We start from the raw sequence: 23370 nt of genomic DNA, 5'->3' as shown, positions 1-23370 counted from the left end.
AACTAACGTAGCGAGGTTATTGTCCTCAACAACTTCTGCTATCATGTCTGTCACCGACGCAACTCTCAAAGCAAAATATCCCGCCAAAGCCCACTGCCGGCGTGTTGCCAAATACCTCACCGACGCAGGCTTCGCTCGAGATGGAGTTATCTATCTGGAGGCACAGAAGACGAAGATGGTCGAGGACGATGACCAGGCCATGCACTTCCGACAGCGTAGATACTTCTTCTACCTCTCCGGCTGCAAGCTGCCCGACGCCTATCTCACATACAACATCCCCCAAGACCAACTCACCCTCTTCATCCCTCCCATCGACCCGGACAGTGTTATATGGGCCGGACTACCGGAATCCAAAGAGGAGGCATATCGGAAATACGACGTTGACCATGTGCTATACACTGATGAAGTCAACGCTGCATTGGCAGCATACGGCCCGTCAGGTTCGACCACCGTCTATGCTATTCCCGAACAAGTATCGGAGCATATCACATTCCTCCCCTTCAAGGCAACACAGTTCTCCTGCTTGAAAGAAGCCATCGACGAATGCCGCGTGGTCAAGGATAGCTATGAGGTTGCATTGATTAAGAAAGCCAATGAGATCTCGACACTTGCACACATTGAAGCGGCTAAGGTGGTACGGAATGCCACAAACGAGCAGGAACTTTATGGCGCGTTCATTGGGACTTGCATATCACATGGCGCCCATGAACAGGCTTATCACTCTGTATGCGCGAGTGGAACGAGCTGCTCGACCCTGCATTACGTTCGTAATGACCAGCCGCTTCGAGAACGCCTCAACATTCTACTCGATGCTGGCGCCGAGTATGAATGCTACTGTGCAGATATCACTCGCACCTTCCCCATCACCGGCACGTTCACGCCCGAGTCCAAAACCATTTATGATATTGTGGACGAGATGCAAGAGTCGTGTTTCAAGTTGCTTCATGCCAATGTAAAGTGGGAAGATGTGCACGAGAACGCGCATTGGGTTGCAATCCGTGGTTTGCTGAAAGCAGGCATCCTGGTTGGGAACGAGCAAGAGATCTTCGACAAGCGGATTAGCGTGGCTTTCTTCCCACATGGTCTGGGCCACTATTTGGGCATGGATACGCACGACACAGGTGGTCACGCGGACTACGAAGACCCAGACACCATGTTCAAATACCTCCGGGTGAGGGGAGAGGTTCCCGCAGGCGCCGTCATCACGGTCGAGCCAGGAATATACTTCTGCAAGTTCATCCTGGACCCAGTCCTTGAGGACCCAGAGTTAAGCAAATATATTGACCGGAGCGTGCTTGACAGGTATTGGACCGTTGGAGGTGTGAGGATCGAGGACGATGTGCATATCACGCAGGATGGCTACGAGAATCTAACCGACACACCAAAGCTGTGAAGAAGCCACGGCGAGGGGGTGGTGTGGGCATCCAAGCCTTTTAGCATGATCATGGACATGAACTAGAAGACACATTGAATACATTGCTTCTGCCCAACTGGGAAAGTCTTTGTAAACAACTAGTCCTTCTTGGTGGACTGCTTGCTTGCGAGAACAGTCCGCGTCTTGATTCCCCTCATGTTGGCCCAATGTTTTTGAACACCGGCACATGTCGAGGATGGACGTGAATTCGCCGACGCAATAGTGCGTGTATTTTTGCTGCCATCACTTTGCTCGACAGCGCTTGTTAGCACGATTTGACGGTCAACTGGCCAAGGTCAAGGCCCGGAACGAGCGACGCGAGGTGACTCTTCGTATCACTCTATTCATAGATGCGACAATGATTGGACGACCTGCAAGTCATCGATGGTCCAGGGTGTCTATTTATCACACCAATCAATGCCTGCTTAAGCGCCGAGTCTCGATGCCTCCATCTCGATGTAGCAAGTGGCTGTGAAGGGTGCAGAAGTATTTTGTCTGACAAAGGTGTATTTCCCGGTTAATGTCAGGGCCGAACGCCGTGAATCCCGCTCAATTCTGGGCAATCCACCAACAATATTCCGCGTCAGACAAAACCCCCCGCCGACTCCACCATCTTCAAGCAAATCGTCTCTCTACGCGCCCGGCTGATTCCTACCATCCACCTCGTTGGCCTATCTTCTTCCATCCTTCTCCCTCTCTGCAGGCCAACATCACACTCTCTACATGTGGCCAACCCGATGCTCGGTCAGTAATGCGGCCATGAGGCCAGTGGCCTCTCCACTCGTTGCGGTCTCTAAATATTGCCATCCCCGACTTGCCTTCGATGCTTCTCTCCTCTCCCAAGCAAGCAAGACTTGTTAATTTGGTTGTGCGGTAGCAAAGAGCTATTCTTGAAGATTTCGTTTTTTTGTTTACGATTCTAATCTTTCTCTATCTCTGCAAAGAAAGTAGTGTCTGGTACACTATTGACCTGAACTCGAAGAAAACTGCCTAATTCTGTTCATATCAATATCCCACGATTTGTAACATTTACGAGCTGTGCTCTTTTTGTTACAGTCTTCCAAAACAAAGCCAACACCACTCTTTGCAGACTCTGTTCTTGGACAAAAAAGGAGTCTTTTTCCAAATCGACGCATTCAAGGAAACCATCGTCGTTGCTGGTCAACGATCGTTCTTTCCGCTAATAGCTCTCTACCTGCTAAATCCGCCTACTGCACACCTATTCTTGCCGTGCCGCTTCGACAATTTTTTTAATACTATTTCGAGCATCATTTGGTTGCTTTTTGGTGTCAAGCTACGCCCTGTCTACCTTTCGTCGGCTGTTATCGGTCGATTCAAACCAACCAAGCGAGAGAAGCATCTGCATTACTCCCGGAGAGTAGTGTCGAACTCGGTTCTACCATCCCTGCAAGAAGCTGTGCCGCACGATTGTGCCGCATAGATTCCAACCAAACAAGTGTCAACATACACAATCAGGGCTGCTACGCTCAAAACGGATCAACATCTACATCAGCCTGCTGGTCTTCCTCGCCTCAGCATCAAGCACCACGGTCTCACCGCCATACCACGTTGTGTTGAAACGATTGCCGGTCAATCCAACCAACACTGACTCCCTGCATCTTTCTCAAACCTTCTTGGATACTCTCAAAATAAACCTTGACATATCTGTCGAGGAAGCTCTGCCTGTCTCAGACGTCAGCATCTGTCCGGCTATTACTACACACGTGGATTTCAATTTTGTTGCTTGATCTGCCTACATCGACTGCTATACATTTTATTATTCTTTTAATTGTCACGAAGCATTTGCATCACCCTTCTGCTTCTGCATTGGTATACATAATCTGGGCTACGAGCCACGACCACAGCTATTCAGCACACTTAACGAGAAATTTTACGCATTGTCACGATTCAAAAGTCTCAACGACACATTCTTTCCTATCTATTGGTATGTCCCTTACCCCTTACCCCATATGCACAACGAAGCTAAACAAGTTCTACTCCCTAGCAGGCATTTACTTAATACCAAATCACACCAATACCACGGCATTAGAAAATCAAAAACAACATGTCGCCACCAGCAGTTCAGCTCTCATTCACCCTCCGCACTTCTCCCAATGTCCGCACAGTCCACCTTCTGGGCTCTTGGGACAACTACAAATCGCAACTTCCACTGTCGCTTGTTAAGGATCCTGCTGCAAAGCCTGGATCCTGGAAAGGAACGTTCCGTTTTCAAGGCTCTAATGCCCTCAAGCTAGGCTCGCGTTACTGGTACTATTATATCGTGGACGGATACCATGTGTCCCACGATCCGGCCAAAGAATACGTGACCGAAAAGACAACAGGTCGAAAGCTCAATGTCATCGATGTGCCTTCTAGCGACAAGGATAGCTCCAAAGCCCAACGACCCTCTGTGACGACCACCAATCTCCCTAGCAAACGTCACAGCAGGGATATTCCCCAGGGTCGCGCTTTGAGTCCAGGAAAGATACAACATCCTAAGCCAAGCAAGCCCTATGCATCTCGTCCTTTGCGTGAGGCAGACTATGATGCATCGCCCATAGATGATCTTGAAGAACGCTTCGCCGGATACCGCATTGCTGACAGCTCAGCATCGCCTTCCGAACTATCCGACGATGGATCCTCTAGCGGAACAGCATTCTCAAGCTCGTCTCCTTCCAGCTTGTCGAGTCTGAGTGACCATAGCTGTCGCTGCGAGCGTTATGGCGTGACACGATCCGGACAACGCGTCAAGCTTGACTGTGGAGGGAAGCGTTGTGGAGCATGGAGTTCTAGCTCATCTGAGTGCAATTCATCTACAGGCAGTGAAGATGATTCGAGCGAAGATGAGAGATACCGGAGAGCTCATGCGAGTGCGGGAGTTGAGAAGAGGACAACAACAGCATACGCCTCCAAGGGACGGAGTGGCGGCGGCAGCGATGATAGAAGAAGAACTGTTGTTGTCGAGAAGAGGAGGAGATGATGGATGGAGAATACTGAACTGCTGGTGGGATAGGAGACAGAACGAGGAGTGGTTGCATGTGTCGGAGAAGTTCGAGGAGATGATTCCTTTCTTTCCACGCAAGGCAATGAAACAAGAAAGACAAATCAGAACGTTTGGCCTGAAGTCGTTTCTGGAGTCAGGAGGACGAAATGCCACGGAACACACTGCACAGCACGAACTCGTCCCGAAACCTTTTTCTTTGGACCTTCAAAGACCAGCGTCGCTTTGCAAAGAAAAGGTCAAGTGTGTGAGGCAAGAAGAAGATGATGAAGGAAATGAAGAAGATTGTTGTTGGGGTAGGATGCGTCGAAGAACACGGAAGGGTGGTAAGGAGAAAGTCACCACCAAGAAGGTAGAAGTTGATCAAGGTAAGTAAGTAGTCCAACCGTTGGTCGAAGTTGGGCTGAATGAGAAGAACACACAGGCTTGAGTAGGTATGAGTACCTATCTATTTGTACGTACGGATGGGTACATGACCATGACTCACAGGCAGGAGAGTGGCTGGCCTATGTATCAACAAAGGGAGCCATGTCAGGTCAAGGAGTAGAGTAGGAGGGAGTGTGGTGCTGGCAAGGGACGGAGAGGTCGGTCGCTGAGGGAGGTCAATGATTGTCCATGGGGGGTTGCCCAAGTGGTTCCGAAAAGGGTTCAGTCACCTGTTTGGGTGGTGGCCGGATCGAGAGCAAGATACACACGAGTACCACAGACAATGATGATATCCCCCATGCTTGCATCATTACGACGTTCGTTTTTGTGTCCCTAGACGGTATGGAGTATGTTTTGTGATGGTTCCGTCCGTAAGTCTTTCCCCTTTTTTGTATTGCACATCGAGCACCAACGCTGGACGAGTCATCAACATGTCACTTTGACAATATCAATGTCAACTCGTCTTACTTTACTTCCCTCGCGGCTTTCTTGAGACGATGATATAATCACGGTAGGCGGTAGTTGTCATGTCATGAAATTTGGTGTTTTTTTTGGTTTTAGCTATACATTTGGCTACCAAGATCGAGTCTCATTTGGGATTCATTTCCAAAAAAAGGGGCTTCTCGACCTTCTCGTTCCAGAGCCCTCAAGTGCATGGTCATAAGAATAATTTTTTGGCATCTACCTCGTCACATCACTTCAACACACAACACGACCCAGATGAAAGAAAAAACGTCGCGGTGGTAAAACTTGGCCCCCCTCACCCTCACGCGTCTGGCATCTTCAGGACGTAACGCCCGGCGATCTGGCCGGCGTGCATCATCTCGTAGACCTTTGGCAAGTCCTTGAGGTCGACCGTCTTGAAGGGGACCTTGATGAGGCCGCGGGCGTAAAAGTCCAGGGCCTCCTCGCTGTCCTGCCGGTTGCCGACGTAGGAAGCCTGGATCCTGATCATCTTCAGGACCGACTCGAAGACCGGCGCCCGGATGTAGGCCTTGGCGGGCAGACCGATGACGATGACCGTGCCCCGTGGTCGGACGTACTCGGCGGCCTGCTGGAAGGGCTTCTCGCTGACGGCCACCAGGATGACGGCGTGGGGTCCCAGGCCGTCCTTGGTGGCGTTCTTGACGTCCTTGATCACGTCGCTGGATTTGGCAAAGTCGATGAAGGTCTGTTGTGAAGGGAAGAAAGATCAGTACGGAAGGATTCCAAGACCGAAGGGAACCAAAGAACCAAAAAAAAACTCACCTCTGAACCCATCTGTTTGCAAAGTTCCTTCTTGTCATCGCCGGTGTCGATGGCAATGGTGTGCAGACCCATCGCCTTGGCGTACTGCTGGGCGAGAGAGCCCAACCCGCCACCGGCACCGACGATGGCGACCGTCTGGCCGGGTCGGGCACCGGACTCCTTCAGTCCCTTGTAGACGGTGATGCCGGCGCAGAGGACCGGGGAGACGCCGTCGAGGGGGACGCCCTCGGGGATGTGGGCGACGTGTCGTGCCGAGGCGACGCAGTATTGCTGGAAGGAGCCGTCGACGGTGTAGCCGGAGAGCTTGGGGGTGAGGCAGAGGGGCTCGTCGGACTGCTGGCAGAAGGTGCAAGACAAGCACGAGTCGTTGAGCCACTTGACGCCGACGGCCTCGCCGATCTTGCAGATGTCGTCGGTGACGAGCTCACCCCGGGCCACGACGATACCGGCACCCTCGTGGCCGCCGACGAGCGGCAGCTTGGTCGGGATGGGCCAGTCTCCGTTGACGGCGTGGAGGTCAGTGTGGCACACGCCGGAGTACTTGATGTTGACGAGGACCTCCTCGGGGCCGGGTTTGGCGACCGGGATCTTCTTGAGCTGAACGGGACCGCCGGTCTTTTCGATGACCTGGGCCCATTGTTCCGTGGGGATCTGGGGGGCAGACATGATGTTTTTGACGTGAAAGGGCCGTGAAAGAAATCTATAGAGACTTGTTGGAGACTATGGACTCGAGAGACAAAAGAGCCTTGGAGACAGTTGTTTGTGTGTGTGTGAGAGTGTGAGAGAGATACAGAGATATAAAGAGAAGACTTTGCTTGGAGGAGTAGTTTGATGGTGGATGTGAACTATACATGGCATGGGAAAGGAGTGTGCTTATGTAGACAAAAAACATCACCAGGTCAACCCCTCTCATGATCCGTTCGACCCAGACGCACTTGGGTCTTCTAGGATGAGCGGAAACCCCTCAATGGACAGTTCGACAGAAAGAGGGCACGAGCATATGGGCCAAAACGTCAGTTTGATCTCTTGGAGATCTTTGTGTGAAGCTCAGTGTGGACACCATGAGAGCGCGCATCGGACGGCCAATCGGCCGGATGTGTCTGGGAAGCTTTTTCAATGAATGTCACATCTCATGACGGGTATAAGGAGACTTGCTGGGATTGGTGGGCACAGCCCTTCTTTTGATCAAGAGGATTGGAGTCTCGGTCTTTGATGATGGAGCGGGATGAAGCGTTGGCGAGTGTGTGTGTGTGTGGACGAACGGCAAGCGGATATGAACATCCCTCTCCAGAATCATCGTTTGAAGGTTGGAAGCTGCAGGAGAATGGAGCAAAGGGAAGTATAATTTTTGGGCGAGAGGGAGGGAGGGGTGGCTGTGGTACTGTACATTACAGTAGTACCTCATACGAGAATCATGAGGTTCAGGTCACTTTTGTTCGGACCACGTCGCAGATCGAGGTCTAGGTTGCTAGAACTTGCCCTACGAGTAGGAGATGATGGTCCCCATCTCCGGGGTCCCTTTGCCGTACAGAAGTTTTTGTGATTCGAGGACGAAAGGAATTTGGTCATGGCCCATGAATACCCCATGTCGCAAGGACCAGAGGAAACTTCTTCATCCCGTACTCCGTCCCTTTTACAGTCTATCTGGACCAAAGGGATCAAATGGATCAAGGGGTTCCCATGGGCAGAAGGGCCCTCCCCCTACTCGTATCTGCGGGGATGGTGAATGAGCAGCAGAATGTTGGTGTCAGCAACAGTCTTCTCTGAAGCTAGAGACTGTTCCATACGAGTACCATTGAGTATCTCCCTAGGTAGTGTCTCCGGAGGCGCAGGGGTCAATGCATTCTACCCCGCCATAATGCCATCATCGTCAGGACTGGTACAAGGTTTTTTTGTTTACACACGGTGGTATGACAAGTGGAGGGGGATGCGGAACACGAGAGGATTTTGTGCCTCTGGTCCGAACAGATGAGAATAATGCTGCGAATAAATGTGGGTGAAGGTCCCAGATGGGCTACTACTATTCCATGTCTCTCGTATCAAGTCGTCGTCACATTGTTTCTTCATTCCCATTCCATCTCGTCCCGGCTGCTCTTCGGCGAACAGCGTTGATGCGAGATAAGAAAGATGGCGACGCACTTGCCGCCCGGCGCGTCGAGATTCATGGTGTTATCGCGCCAACGAGGCATGAAAACTTGAAAGAGATCATCATACGATCATGATTGCTCAGCCGTCATAATTCAAGTCTTGCGAAAGACTTGATGAATCTGGAGCGGGAAAGGAAAAGGCCTCAACAGACCCAGGGAGAGCAGCAGCGTTGGGTGGATGATCTGGATGAGAGATTATGCGAACGTGGTCTGACTCTGCAACAGGTCCAAGATCTGCCAGATTATCCGCTGACTGTATTGCGTCTACTGATGGCGTTGGCCTGGTAGACGCAACGATAACGATCATGATGATGCAACGACCAAGAAATACTTGAATCGAGAGTCTCCTAGTTTCTGTCCAATCGATCGCACATGCTTTACGAGATTCGTCGAGGCCATCGAGGGTGGTGAGATGGTGGGAAAAAAAGGATGATGCCAGGAAACAAATGCTATGAGTAACCTTGCCTTTCGCTGACGCAGCGCTTGGACTTTCCCACTTACTGGTTACACTTGGGGGCGCCCACCAGGCTCATCTTTGCCTAGAGACACTGCTCTTGTTTTAAGCCCATGGCTTGCACCTTGCAGGTCACAAAGGCGCTTATCCATGAGGCGACGATGGTCAAACTTCGCCCAGGCTAAATACAATACTCAAAGCGAGCCGAGACCTTCACCAATCCGCCTCATCAGCAAGCAGCCAGCCAGCCAGCGTATTGCGGGTACAGAGCCAAAAATCGCAACCTGCGGCTTCAGCGATAGGCGTGAATAGGCATCAAGACTTCGCGCCCGAACACCGGAAACAAGGACCCAGCGAGCCGCCGGTTACGGGTGACATGTTCTCTTCCATCCTCTCCACCCTCTCTTGCTGGTTCCAGAACCACCGGTGTCGAGACACATGGTCAAAAAACCACAATTCTTGACTCAAACGGATCGACACGCTGGAGAAGGCCCACGATTGATTTGATTGATCTGGTTTGCCTGAGATACAGTACGTACAGCGTACAATCTTTCTTCAACGGCCACTATTCCTGGCCTGGCCATCTTTTTCTATCACTCGTCTTCTTCTCTTTCTCTGCGCTCGTTATTCTCGTTCATACTGGAGACAGTCGCTCGCAGAAGTTTGCGCCAGCCAGTCCCGTAATCTTACAGTACAGCTTGTAATGTAACATGGCCAGTCAGAGGTGCATTCTCTCGCATCGCAAACGACTCAATTCGACAGCACAGGTGAGTGATGTCGCGCCAGGACTGATCGCACCGAATCCCTCTGGAACAAGCCGAGAAAGATACGGGCGACCACGGCCTTTGACGAACCCCGGGTCTGCACAGAATGGCGCCCGAAGACAAGGCTCAGGAATGACCAGGCGACCATGGCCCAGTCCTTTTACGGGGTGAAGATCGGGGGAACGTGCAGACAATGTGATGGCGCAGGTGCACTACCCGATATATCCCCTAAGAAGCTGGCTGTGTGAGGAGGGACGAACCAAATTATGCGTTCCCCCGCCGTCCCGCCCCTCCTCCCCGTACATTACGGCCCCTCGTTACGGGTAAAGAGAACAGTCTGAAGAGATGCAGTGCCCTCGACGTTGCATACAAGAGCTATCTACACCGTACATTTCATGTTGATTTGAGGATCCGGAGTGCTCGAACTGTACAGCTTGCGCCCCGCATGGGTTGACAAATCCCATTCTATTGACTTTGGCTTCGGCTGTGTTCTTCTGCCCGTGTATAATACGAGCATGACCCCCGGAACCATTTGAATGCCGCCTCTACGATTTATTGCCTTGTCTATTTGCCGTCCCCAGATCGATCATCCCCGCTTTTCGCCATTTTGCTGTGATCGCGCGGCTGACAGGCTAACATAAAAGTACCTGCGGAATTACTCGTATACCTATTGTGTAGATATACTGCTTAGAGGAAAGGAATTGGCATTCATCACCACCTCAGCCAGACGACAGACACAATCCTCAAGATTCTAGCTCAGGCTCAGTCCTCGAAAGAACGACGAGCTTCCCCCCTCTCCAACACACAACCATGGCTTCCAACGGTAATGGCGTCAATGGAAATTCCCCTTCAGTCTTCGACTCTTCCTCCACGATACCTCTGTGGCTCGACGGCAAAGAAGTGAGCCTCTCGTCAACCTTTGACGTGATCTCCCCGCTGGACCAAAAGACGTTGTACAAAGCCTCTGCGGCGAACGAACAAGATGCGCTCAAGGCCATCGCCTCGGCGGAAAAGGCGTTCAAGTCATGGTCCAAGACGAAACCGTCGTTTCGACGGGACATCTTCATCCGCGCAGCCGAGGGCTTCAAAAAGAGACGGGACGAACAGAAACATTACTCATACACCGAGACCGGGGCCGCCGAGTCCATGTTCGCATTCGAACACAACCTCGCGTACGAAGCGTGCCTGAGCGTCGCGGGACTCATTCAGACCGCGAGCATATCGACCATGCCCGTCGCCGGCGAAGAAGGCTTCAACGCCATGGTGCTCAAAGAACCATACGGTGTGGTCCTGGGTATCGCACCGTGGAACGCCCCCAACGTATTGGGTCTACGGGCCTTTTTGCAACCTCTCGCCATGTACGTCTAGACACCATGTCGCTCCTCCTTGTTATCTTTTCCTACCTCCAGTTGGTTTTTTTTAATCTTTGCGTTTGTGGAATTTGGGCTCGCTCTGACGGAGAACCAAAAATTGTAAAAAATAAACAGGGGCAACACCGTCATCCTCAAAGGTCCCGAGTCGGCGCCTGCGACGTACTGGGCACTGTCGTCCATCCTCCACGAGGCAGGTCTCCCCGCGGGATGTCTCAACACGCTGTACCACCGACCGGCCGACGCTGCCGGCGTGACCTCGACGCTCATCTCGCACCCATCCGTGAGGAAGATCAACTTCACCGGGTCGACGGCGGTGGGGTCCATCATCGCCTCGCAGGCCGGCAGGTTTTTGAAGCCGTGCGTGATGGAACTGGGCGGCAAGGCGCCCGCGATCGTCTGCGAGGACGCCGACATCCCCACGGCGGCCCTGCAGTGCGCGCTGGGCGCCTTCCTGCACGCGGGCCAGATCTGCATGGCCACCGAGCGCATCCTGGTGAACGCCAAGGTCGCCGACGCGTTCCGCTCCGCGCTGCGCCAGACCCTGGACCAGGTGTTTGGTCCCGAGGCGCAGGGCGGGATGGGGGTGCCCCAGCTCGTGACCCAACTCCCCGTGGCGAAGAACAAGGCCCTGTTGGCCGACGCCGTCGCCAAGGGGGCGACGGCGTTGTACGGCGACCCGAACCACGACGAGGCCAGCCCGACCCGCATGAGGCCCGTGGTCGTCGAGAACGTCAAGCCCGGGATGGACATTTACCACACCGAGTCCTTTGGCCCGACGGTCTCGCTGTACGTGGTCCAGTCGGACGACGAGGCCGTCGCCATGGCCAACGACACCGACTACGGCCTGTCGAGCTCCGTCTACACCGAGGACCTCCGCCGGGGCCTGCGCGTCGCCCGCCAGATCGAGTCCGGGGCCGTCCACATCAACACCATGACCGTCCACGACGAGGCCGCCCTGCCCCACGGCGGCGTCAAGAAGTCCGGCTTCGGCCGGTTCAACGGCGTCCCCGGACTCGAGGAGTGGGTGAGGACAAAGGTCATCACCTGGAAGGATTGATCTTGATGTACCCGTCGTGACCGAAAAGAAAAAACCAACCATTGTCAAAAGGGAAGGAAAAGCGCGGGGGTCAAGTGTGATCACAACGTCACTCAAACTCCCTCACAGAGTACACCAACCAACAGGATCGAGGTCTTTGATCTTATAAAAGATCAAGTACAAGATCAATCGCAAGCAGCGAAACAGCGGCCCCTTTTTTCTAACGAAAGGGAAAAATAGCTTCAAAAAAAGGGAAAAATGATACGCTTCATTACGTCTACTCGGTCGTGTTGGGTAAACATCGCTTTCCTAATAATGTGTAATTATAATACGAGTACAAGAGTCCTCCATACGTAACCTTGTTACCTAGTACTAACTTGGGCAAACCATTCTTGGGCCCATTCAACCTCGGGTCCTTTCGAGTCGCCAACCTGTCAAGTTTACACATTTTTTGACCATCCCCAAAGTCATCGATGCAGTTGATGTAGATCAATATCATCAATGACTTCCAGGTCGTTTAAAGGGGTGAGCCTCGGTATTCAAAACATAGTCATCCAAACTGACCAATTCCGGCTCACTGAACAACAAATAGTAATACTTCAACGTCTCGGCCAGCCAGAACGACTCCATCGAGTCCGACTGTTCGCCCAACTGGCTCGTGACGTCCTTTATCGCGGCGTGCGCGACGTCGGTCTTCGTGGCCCGCTCGACCGCGTCAAACATGGTCCACCCCTTTTCCCTCCATGACTCGTCTCCGGTGACGCGGTACATGATGAAAACGGACTCGATCGCCTCGGGCCGTAGTCTGTAATCTCGCGCACCGATCTTGGTGTATCCGGGTGGCAGTCGTTCTTCCAACAATCTCGCCGCCACATATTTCTCATGTGAAAGTGGCACTCGAGGCACAAATGGTGGAGGGGGTATGCCTGCTTCTTCTCCCTCTTCTTCTGTAGCAGCATCATCAGTGACGATGGTCCGACTGGGTTCGGTGTCGTCGAGCTTTGATAATTCATCCCGCTTCTTCTTCATGCTTGGATCTGAAATCGGTTCGACCGCACCATCCTCGAGACCCTGCATCGCTTCTTCACGTAGTTTCTGTTGATTGAGATTATACTCTTCAACTGCCCGGAATCTCTCTTTTCGATGAGGGTCCAGTGCCTCGCGCCATTTGGTTTCGTCCCACGAACAGGAAGCAAGACCATCACAAGGTACCAGCTCAAATTCTTCTGGCATCACACCGACTGGGGTGGAGGCATATGACCATACGCAACCGTCCGTAAGCTTTGTAGCCAAGGTCATATCTCCTGATATCCCAAAAAGCTTGGCCCCAAGGGCAAACATACCGCCTGCAAAGCAGCCCAGATGACTACCTTCGTAGATTGTGACTTTCTTATCCGAAGGGTTGACCGCTTTTGGTGAGATGATCTGTTTGGCTGCGAAGAGAATATCGTGGTTTTCTTTGGTCATCGGTCTGAAGAGAAGCTCACGCCGTACTGCATCCATCGCATCCATGTACATCGACTTGTACTGTGTGTTCAGACCCCCAAGGAGTGCAAACATTTTGGGGAAATATTCGTATGTGGAATCAGCCATGGCACCAATGCCGTATGTATGCTTTGTAGAGTGAGGCTCGTAGTCGAGTTCCTGAGCTGCACAGTCGACACTGGCATAGTCTTCTTCCCAGTCTTGGTTGCTGATAGCCACAGGTTTATCAAGGGTGGGCTTGAAATCTACCTTCCCAGGCTGTTTCTCCGACTCTGGAGAATCATCAGCTGCCCTTCTGTAGAGAGTCTTGGTTTTTTCCAGCTTCGACCCCGAATCCGCCTGTGGCTTTGTACTAAAAGGATTCACAGCGGGCTCTTCGCCTTCGCCAATCTCGCCCGCCAGGAAGGGTATACTTAGGCCTTCCACCCCTGCAGTCCTTACGACATCTGGCTTCTTGCACCCCGAAGCATCAAGCTTCAAGGGCCAAAGTCCGGGGATTTCGGTCTCCATTTGCCATTTTTCTAGAGCGTTCGTGACACGCGCAATCGCATCGTAATACTTTGGCTTCTTGGTGATCTGTGCCAGCCTCGTGAATTCCATAGCGAGGGATCCCAATTCGGCCATGACGGTGTGAGCGCCTGCTCGGTGAGGTTGTGAGGCATAGGACGGTGCCCAGTTGTAATATCCAATGGGCATGTGGTTAGGCGTGTCGAAGGCCCCAAGTAGTATGTCGGCGAGTTGCAAGGCCTTTTCAAGTAGTATAGGGTACTTTGCATCACTGATATCGTAAGCCGCAATCAAGCCTCCAAGATATCGGATGGTCGTTTCGAAAAGGGGAATGTCTTTTCTGGCAGATGATTTGAAATTGATCTGTGATACAGCAGCCACAGCATCCTCAAATTCATCACGGAGATCCATCATCCATAAAGTGTCAAGTGTGTCGACCAGTGTGGCACCCCAACCATTGAATGGATCCGCCGACTTCTTGGAAATCGGCTTGAGTTCATCGTGGCCCATTGAGTGATTTTTGTACCCATTCCAGGCATGCTTGAAAGCCTCCCGGATTCTTGTCTGCTTCCTCTTCCGATCGGCCTTGACATAGGGCGCTTCCCAGCCAAAATTGTGTTGTATCTTGGGTAGTGTCTGTGGTTGACCCTGAGGAAGGGAGATCAGGCTCTCGGAAGAGATGGGAAACTGTGCCGGTTGCGGTCTCCATACCGCTCTGCCTATACCTGGCGGCCTATTTTTGACCTCGTATCGACCCTGACCATGTTCACCGAACTCCTCGTCAAAGTCTGGTTGTTTCGCTAAGGATTCTTCACCTGTGACGGTGGGACTAGAGTCTTGGGGAGAGGTAGAGCTGCTGACGGCCACTTCGGGGACAGGAGTCGGCGCCGCCTCTGTTGATACTGCGGCGGGAGGAGGAGGTGTAGTCTCTGCTGGTGCTGCAGGCTTGTCTGGTTCTGGTTGCACTCGATTCGGTGGCCTCTGAGAGTCGGGGACTGTTGTCTGATCTATCTCCGGCTTGTGTCCGATGAGACCTTCCAGAGTGGTGCCATCCCAGTGATTGACTCGGGAGAGTTGATATATCGTGAGAATGGAGAGGACTGCAACCACCAAGAACACCCTATACCGACGGAGACGGAACATGATGAGTGCAAAAAGGAGATACGACTCAAGGGGGAATCATTGACCGCATCTGACCGGGACTGCGGGAGGGAGCGCAGTCAGAGGGAGTGTCGTGAGGAGTATGATTGTAGAAACGTCCGGAAGGAAAGGGTATAAGAACGAGAGGATATCAGAGAAGAATAACGAAGACAACAACAACAACAACGAGACACAGCGATGGAAACGCTCAATGAGGCTGAATTGTCATAAAGTCAAGCTTGAGAACAACTCGTCTCGGGCATGTGTCAAGTGTAGTACGCGGCTCGCAAGCACCTGCGACAGCGAAGAAAGAACTGGGGAAGATCGTCTCTAACATCGGCACATGGCCGCCGGTCATGCCGAAAATGGCAACGTGTCGTCTGACAGGCTTCTACCCTCAGAGATTTGGTGCGGAGTGTGTTTAGTCAGACTTGTCTTTTCAACACGGATGCCCAGCAAGACGAATCCTCAAGGAATCTTCCAATTGTGCCCCTGACACTCTGTATGCAAATTTATGCCTCTGCACACATATCTTTCCTCACATTGATGATGATGATGATTGTGAAGAATCGAGATATCCCAGAGCCCAGAAGCTCCAGACTTGTACCGTTGGAACCCTCTGAAATCTGCCAATTTGACCATGTTGAATCCAGTGACCATGCCTCCTTTTATGCGGAACTAGTCACTCGATACGGAGTATGGATATGAAAGGATTGCAGATCAACCTGTGGTAGGTATACTTTTCCTATCGAGGTCTTTGATATCTTCTCAAGCGCCGGTGACTCCTTCTCAAGCACAGCTGTTCCTCACGGCTTTATACCACCTTCTCACATCCACACACTCCATGTGAATGAAGAACGAGACTGACCAATAGTACATTGCCCGAGCTATCATTCTCAAGCAGCTTGTCGGTAAGTTCTAAGCTGGACATGCTCAACGCAATCACCTCGTCAGTGTCTCAACAATTGATCAGAACTACGGATGGCTACGACGTGTTCCAGGCCACTGTTCTACCGCACCGTGCCTAGAACAAAATACATGTCGAGAACTTACCCAGGTTCGTTCAAGCTTTTTTCTCTCTCGATTTTCTACAAGCACTTTCTTCAGTTATTGACAAGACCCTGCTTCGAGCAAGTTTTGAATGCGGGCTGGGACAAAGCACCCTCTCCCGTACGTCGTTGTAAGGAGGCCAGGCCAGAAAGAAAGAAGATGTCATAGCCTGGTCGGTGGTTGGCCTTATTTGCCAAACCTGACTCCTGTACGGGAGTATGTAGCGGCACAAGTAACCGCTTCAGGAACTCTGTTGAAGGGCTATTGAGTCGTTGTTTTTTTAAGGCCGCTCGAGTATATAGCAAATGCTTTTCTACGACCGGGGACGCCTTAAAATTGATCAATCGAACAAAGTCCAAAAGACGAGACACTAACCAAGTCAAAAATCAGATCAGCCACAGAAATGTTCTGTTTCACATGCCGACTAACAACAGTCATGCATGCTCAACCACGCTTCGCCTCGCACAATTGGAACGCCTGAAAATCGCTCTTTTACCAGTCTTATCCGAAAAGATATCTCGTTTGCTAGTGTTTCTAAAAAATCGAAATCACAACCAAGTCAGGTTGCATATTTGACGGCCATACTTCTACTAGTACCACCACTCGTTTGAACAAAGATTGACTCTTCTCTTCCTAGAGTGTGATGACTACCTTTTTCGCGCTAACACCTTGTTTCTGTCTGTCCAGCCCCTCTTGAACATAGTGCAAACCATTTCCGACCACCGATTCATCCGGTGCCGGCTTGAGGGTGCCTCGCTCCAAAGCTACGGGGACGTATTCCTGCCAGACTTTTTGGGCCACGATCCCATCTTCCTCGGTTGTGATACTACCACTTGAGATCCTTGTCACTTCGACATTAGAGGGGAGGTCATCTGGGGCCGCACCGACGCTGACTATCCTTCCACCGTTCAAGTCTGCCAGGACCGAAGCACACTGCCCGACCGTCGTGGGTGACCCTATGGCGTCATACGCCCCCACGACGACGCCGACGGACCGCGACTTTGACTTTTCTCGCAGGAGTGAAACCAAGATGGTCACGATGTCAGGGTTGTGATAGTCCAAAACTAGAGAAGCGCCCAGGGCCTTGACATAATCGTAGTTGGAAGGGGACGCCGTGGTGACGACGCAATATCCCGATGCCACGGCGAGTTGGATCACCGAGGATCCTACAGATGAAGATCCACCCCATAGTAGAAGGACCGGTTGTTTTTTGTTGCTACTCATGATGGGTTGAACTTCTTGGTCTGGTGAAACCGACGACGAAGACGAAGATGACATGGACACCACCTCATGAGTGTGAGTAGTTGCAGCAGTGTGAGTTTTCTTGCTCAGAACCGGATACTTCAGTCCGAGACCGGACCTTTTCAAGTACAGGCCTGCGGCGGCGGTCGATATGCTCAACGGCAGGACCACTGCATGATTGAACTCTAGATTTTGAGGGATCTTGGCCACCACCGTCGTCGTCAGTCGAGGGTACAGTTGGAACCCGCCGTAGGCATGTCCCTTGGCCAGACCGAGAGCGTGGGCGATAACACGGTCACCCTTCTTGAGGTTCTTGACGTCCTTTCCGACCTCCATCACCTCCCCCGCCACATCGTCGCCGAGGATGTGCGGGTACTTGAGCCCGAACCCGCCAGAGGTCTGGATTTTCCAATCCACGGGGTTTACGGCTACAGCTCGGTTTCTGAGAATGATTTCTTTGGCGTCGATGTCGGGGAAAGGAGCAGTGGCGACTTCTAGAGCAGCCTTTTCGGCAGGGATCCAGGCGGCGTAATTGACCAGTTGCATCCTTTTGGTTCTTCTTTTCCTTTTGGCACACGGGAGGGGAGGATATGTCGAATATCTAGATCACCACCCGCAGGGCTTGTTCGATGGTAAAAAATCGATCAGTCAGTATGAAGTAGACGGATGAAAGAACGAACGCGCGTTCATCTCATTGCCCGTATCGATGCGCGGGACTTGAGGATAACGTGCTTCTCTTCTTTTTCTCTGTCTGAAGACCTTTGAGAGATGAAATCATGTACGATCAAAGGCGTGCCGTGTCGTCGTCAGAGTATAATAAATGGCACGTACTAAGGAGGAGCTGGGTTGGTGATGACCGATTAGTAAGTGATACATTGACATAGCAGGACCCTGAATGATTATTGATTGATTCTACACCCATAATGCGATCAATAAATAGTACCCGTCGAGAGTACAAAAATCCATAGATAAGATTTTATAACAGCATTAATTCCAACGCTTGCTCATCTAGCCCGCTGTTTGAGGCAACAATTCCCTCTTGTCTCAGGTCAAAATACTTAGGTAGCTCTTCCAGATCCAAATACGCCTTGTCCTTTTGAAAGAGGTCATCCATTATATCAGAACGAGCAGACATACACATGATCATCATGATGACTGCAGCAGATCCATGGCCTTCACTAGCCTCAACTCCAGCTCCGCATGAAACGTCTCGTGCTTACCGAGAGTCTGAAACCCGTCGAGAGGTTTTCGTTTCAACATGTTACCTACCGTGGAGGCAAAGGACATGACTTCTCCACCCAATAACTTCACCGTCACTTGATCAGGTGCCTGGACGGATTGCGGAACGGCGGCCATTGCTCCTCCGTTCTCAAAAAACCCCGGAATCGTGTCAAAATGGACTTGGTCCTGAAGGAACTGTGATTCCAAGCTGAGATGCCTCGACTCTTCAGTTGTATTTTGGCATAACCGTTCACACAGACGAACGAGGTGGTTGAGGATGTTGGAGAGTAATAGGTGACAGGTGTAGGCGGAACGGATGGTCTTGCTTTGCAGTAATCTTCTCACGGCCGCATTTGATTTCTTCAATAGCTCAAGTTGGGTTTCTCGGGGTTGATATTCGTCTGAAGAATGTCGTTTCAAATGGGCCAAAAGCTTGATGCACACGGTTTCTTCGTCCTCCGAGGGAAACAAGGATGGACCACCAACATGCTGTCTGGTGCTGAAAGGCGCAGAGTGGCCAGGAGGACACAGTCTGCGTGGGTCGATCGGTACTGATAGTTCTTGCTTCAATGTGGGTCGATTGTCCAGATGAGCAGGGGAGAGATATCTCACGAACTGTGGAGGACTCAAGGCCGGAGTCGGTAGGCCGTTGTTTGTGAAGAAGCTGACCTCGCTGGTCATTGAGAAGCTACGGTTGTTTGCCATTTCAATTGCATTCAATGTTTCGGTGGTCTCATCAAAGGTCATAAGACCTTGATCGGGCGTCGCACTGAACGTCGACGACGATGACGATGTCGACCAACTGGGTGCAGAACAATGATGAGCCTTGGGGGGGTCTTCTGACCCGTGGCTGGCTGCAGGAGACGGGATGGACTGCACAGGGCAAGCTGTGCCGTTGACGATCCAAGGTTGAGAAGTGACGTTGCCTTTCTGTTCGGGCAGTGGTCGTTTCCTTCGCTTCCCTACCACTTTCCCAACTCGAGATTCACTGTAGACACAAGACAGTCTCTTCTCCAAGCATCGACGACAACCTTGCTTGTTCCCATCACATCGGACCTGTCACAGTAGGCAATGAGTAACAAGACCCAAACGAGTGGGGAAACAGGATAGCCTTACCTTGGCCGAGAAGCATTGGTTACATGCAGCTCTCAGCTTGATGGGTTTCGGAGCATTCTTGGAAGGAGTCGGCAATGCTGCAGGAGTGGGAGAGCATGAAGATGGTTTTGAGGTTGACAAAGTGGTCGAGCTCGCCGAGTCGGCCGTTGTTGTTGTTGTTATTGACGTCGTCGTTGCCCTTGCATCTGTCAACGAATATGTTTCAGTCCGGGAATGTAAATGATATACATACCCTGTCTTGAACGTCATGTTAGGAGGCAAAATCCAGAGAGCGGACAGGATCGAAGAATTTGATTAAACTTGAGCACGGTATGGAGCAAGTTGGAAATGTTTTGGGATCTCTCTGCTGGACACACGAAGGATTGACGACAGACTTGGGACAAGGCGAGGATCAAAAAAAGCAGAAGGGGTTTTCGGACGACAAAGTGACAGACGGTCGATGAAGGTGGCACAGAGCACAATATTGTATCTGCATGACACGAGTGGCTTCTTGATTCAAATAAGAATTAGTGGTTGCTGTAGTAGGAGGCTTTTTTGGGCGTTGGTTTCCTTTTGCATTTGTCCATGACCAGGGGTGCTACAATATGCAAGCCGCTAGCCCAATTCTCGCGTGGGATACGAGGATTCACATTTCGTCTGTCCAGTGGAGAGAGGGAGGATACGGTGGCTGTCAGCACGAAAGAAAGGCGACCAAGCGACCAGGGGGGGAGCCCAGACACCCAAAAGGAGGATCCTTTTGTGTTTGATGAAGATCCCCTGCTCTGATACGGAGTAGTTGTACTCGTAAACAAATCTCTCCGGTCAGACGGACAGCCTTGGCCTCTGATACTGAGTGCAAAGGGCTGATGCTGATGCTTTATGCCACTTCATCCTTTCGCCCAAGCTTGTTTTTGCCGCTGTGTTTCTGAGAAGGATGCTGAGAGATGGATTTAGTTAAACTTCAGTCTCCTCGCACTGGGTGGTACGGGGACGAAGATGAATGGCTTGTACACGGCAGTAAACGAGGCGACCCGTTGATCAAGGGAAGCCTTACCGCGCGAAGCCTCCAGCTCTGGCCCGCCAGGTCGTTTACTCATCCAGATCTTGGTATCAATGATATCACACCGTTTTGATCAACCACCCTGACGTCTTTTAGAATTCAATTTGAAACTTGAGAAACTGTACCAAACAGTACGTACCTCGAACTTGACGAAAGACCCATTTCTTTCCAGGAGATGCTCTCAAGATCAGTCCTCGACCTCTTCGGATTAGTTTGCGAGACTAACCGCGCCTCCCTCGAAGCGGTATCGGGCCGTGAATGGAGACATTACTCACGACAATCAGGATTGTCAGGGGGGTGGAGATGGGAACGACGAAGCAAGGGAGATCAATAATAATGAGGCTCAAAGGAGGCTGATTGTCGTAACAAGGCTTTGCAACCTCCTTACGTAGCGCTGAGGCGTCATGGAAAATGAAATAGGATTGTCTGAGATGATGCGAGTGATTAAACCAGGAGTCTAACAAATATATTGTTTCTACTACAGTGCTGGTAAGAATGTGGTTATACTCCCCAATCACCATCTGCAGTCACTCCGTGTCTTGACACGCACAGTGAATGAATGACATGTCAACTTCCCTCTGAACAGAAAAAACTACCTACTCGATTGTAAACAGACTCGTAGTGTATCGTTACTAGGACCAGGTTGGTGGCACGCAGCGCTTTGTCTCTTTTGTTTCATGGGAAGTTGCAATGTCCCCTATCACAATCTGTGGATTTCCACATTTTTGTGGTTTTTATCAATCACATCCCTAGTATCATTGTGCCAGTACGGTTAGTGACTACGAGTATGATATTGAGGCCATGTCACTCGGTTATCGTCCCTGAGTTTCCCGGAGTCTCTGCGCTAAATCCCCTTTTACGAAATAAGCAAGTCATCTACTGGAGAGTATGAGCCTGAAGCATGTCACTAACGTTTCTTGCAGCTCGTGGAGCATGGAGTACATACTGAGTGCAGGTAACTTGTATCAAGCTCGAACTGTGGTGTGTCAAAGAATGTGACTACGGAGTATGTCAACTTCGTCAAAATGCTGAGGCCAAAAGCCATTGTGATAGTGGCTTTTAAGGGGACAACGTGGCTGGCTTTGGGACCTTATCACCTCTTGTGTTACGGTCTAAGCCTTGGTGGCTCATTTGTTGGGCTGCTCTTTCTTCTTGCGTCTATCGCTTATTCACAGTACTCCGTACTTGTTCAGTCTGTCTTTGTTGGGGGGGGGGAGTTTGCACGCGGTCAAGAACCGCAATCTCGGAGAATGGAGACTGTCCCACGGCCCTATCACAACCAAGTTGGCTCCTCTATTATATGTGCTCCGGTTGCCACGCGCGCCCATGGGTTTCCTCGTTTTAGCCATGGGAGCGAGCGCCGCCATCGGCCATCGCATTCAGATCCTAAACAAGAAGGCTTCACAGGCGGCTGTGACGAAGTCTCGGAACCAGCAAAGGCGCCGGTTAGCAAACGAACCCACCAATTTCCACTTTGGCCATGCTAGATTGCACTTGGAAACTTGTACTGTTACTGTCCAACCGGGGGGAGAGTCCGGTCGCATGGCAACTCGCCGAGAAGTCACTTTGCTAGCGACAAAGTAAGTACACGACGGCAACGACACATGTAGGAGATCTCTACCTACGGAGTACGAGTACTGTACACCATCATCCAGCTGTAAGGTTGCTACTACTGAACTAGACTGTCTTCATGGAATCTTCCAAAGACTAAACGAAAATCGACTTGCCTGACGGGACGAATTTATTCTCGAGTCACAATACATATTCACATCCTGTCTGTACACGGAGCTCATCAGCACTTCCTTCCTCTCGGAGCGACCCAGTTTTCTCACCTCGAATCCTTTGCCTATCTCGTTAACGTGGGCCTGGGAGAGGAGGACTGCACCTCAGCCGCAGTCTCCCAAGGGCTACACGGAGAGAGAGTAGAGCCTATGGATCGATTGTATCCATTGCCGGCCCCAAATCCACCAGGGAAACTAAATTGCTTACATGATAACTTACCCCGGCCCGGTTATTTTTAAGCACCAGCACTTTATTTTGCATCCAACTCCGAACCTCCGTACTATCATCATCATCACCATTTGTCCACCACTCGTTGAGACGTGCTGAATACTGCGGTCGTTTTTTGGGACACAGAAAACACATGCCACAGGCCGCCACTGGCCTGATACACTTGTCCGAGCCAACGGCACGTGTCACTGCTACTGTCACCGTTACGGTTACTTCTTTCTTCGAGTCCATCAGCCGCCGCCTCCTGGGTGTTACAATATGCGTATCCGGGGGTCGAACCCAGCTGCCAAGTCTCGCACAAGTCTTTTAAGCTGGCGATTACGAGAAACAAGAAATACCACCCGCAAGGAAAAAAAAACCAAACATTGGAAAGCGAACCGTTTCTTTTCATCTTGTTCGTGGCACAGCGTGGCGCGGTGACGGCTCAGCTTGACTTACAATAGGTAATAGGGCATAACGTAGTGAGACGAACCAAGCTGGTCTCGCGCCTCTTTCTTTCCTTTTTTTTTTGATTGCGACATTGAACTAACCTGTACGAGGACGAAGAATTGTCTGACCTGGGCCCAGATCCCTGGATCTGCGAATCGCCTGGCTGACTTGACAACTTTTGTCTGTCCAACTTGCTGAGCCACGTTTTGTGTGTTCTATTGAATCATTCTCCCTCCCTTCCCTTACAAATCTCGCAAAACTTTTCGTC

General features: G+C 51.3%; 7 protein-coding genes across 7 annotated transcripts; 3 read left to right on the top strand and 4 right to left on the bottom strand.

Moving 5' to 3' along the window:
* Positions 1-43: 43 nt before the first annotated feature.
* Positions 44-1393, top strand: PV06_10422 (uncharacterized protein; the record flags this gene model as incomplete). The annotated part of the gene is made up of 1 exon (XM_016411974.1): positions 44-1393. The coding sequence occupies one exon, from the start codon at positions 44-46 to the stop codon at positions 1391-1393; it is 1350 nt and encodes a 449-aa protein (XP_016257594.1).
* Positions 1394-3232: 1839 nt separating this feature from the next.
* PV06_10420 (uncharacterized protein) lies at positions 3233-7189 on the bottom strand. Its single transcript, XM_016411972.1, has 2 exons — positions 6090-7189; positions 3233-6012 (listed from the first exon to the last, which is right to left on the bottom strand). Exons 1-2 carry the CDS (start codon positions 6753-6755, stop codon positions 5608-5610), a joined length of 1071 nt encoding a protein of 356 aa, XP_016257592.1. The 5' UTR covers positions 6756-7189; the 3' UTR covers positions 3233-5607.
* Positions 3480-4394, top strand: PV06_10421 (uncharacterized protein; the record flags this gene model as incomplete). The annotated part of the gene is made up of 1 exon (XM_016411973.1): positions 3480-4394. The coding sequence occupies one exon, from the start codon at positions 3480-3482 to the stop codon at positions 4392-4394; it is 915 nt and encodes a 304-aa protein (XP_016257593.1).
* A 933-nt stretch (positions 7190-8122) lies between the features above and the next one.
* On the top strand, positions 8123-12437 carry PV06_10419 (uncharacterized protein). Its single transcript, XM_016411971.1, has 2 exons — positions 8123-8410; positions 8462-12437. Exon 2 carries the CDS (start codon positions 10480-10482, stop codon positions 11902-11904), a length of 1425 nt encoding a protein of 474 aa, XP_016257591.1. The 5' UTR covers positions 8123-8410; positions 8462-10479; the 3' UTR covers positions 11905-12437.
* Positions 12152-15279, bottom strand: PV06_10418 (uncharacterized protein). Its single transcript, XM_016411970.1, has one exon. It carries the CDS (start codon positions 14996-14998, stop codon positions 12362-12364), a length of 2637 nt encoding a protein of 878 aa, XP_016257590.1. The 5' UTR covers positions 14999-15279; the 3' UTR covers positions 12152-12361.
* Positions 15280-16623: 1344 nt separating this feature from the next.
* PV06_10417 (uncharacterized protein) lies at positions 16624-18104 on the bottom strand. The gene has a single exon (XM_016411969.1). It carries the CDS (start codon positions 17831-17833, stop codon positions 16679-16681), a length of 1155 nt encoding a protein of 384 aa, XP_016257589.1. The 5' UTR covers positions 17834-18104; the 3' UTR covers positions 16624-16678.
* Positions 18105-18279: 175 nt separating this feature from the next.
* On the bottom strand, positions 18280-20085 carry PV06_10416 (uncharacterized protein). The gene is made up of 3 exons (XM_016411968.1): positions 19857-20085; positions 19625-19802; positions 18280-19564 (listed from the first exon to the last, which is right to left on the bottom strand). Exons 1-3 carry the CDS (start codon positions 19871-19873, stop codon positions 18434-18436), a joined length of 1326 nt encoding a protein of 441 aa, XP_016257588.1. The 5' UTR covers positions 19874-20085; the 3' UTR covers positions 18280-18433.
* Positions 20086-23370: the final 3285 nt, after the last annotated feature.

This window comes from Exophiala oligosperma (genome assembly GCF_000835515.1).
Source record: "Exophiala oligosperma strain CBS 72588 unplaced genomic scaffold supercont1.13, whole genome shotgun sequence".
Classification (NCBI taxonomy): domain Eukaryota; kingdom Fungi; phylum Ascomycota; class Eurotiomycetes; order Chaetothyriales; family Herpotrichiellaceae; genus Exophiala; species Exophiala oligosperma.
Note: the sequence above shows the minus strand (reverse complement) of the source record. Positions and strands in the feature narration are given on the sequence as shown.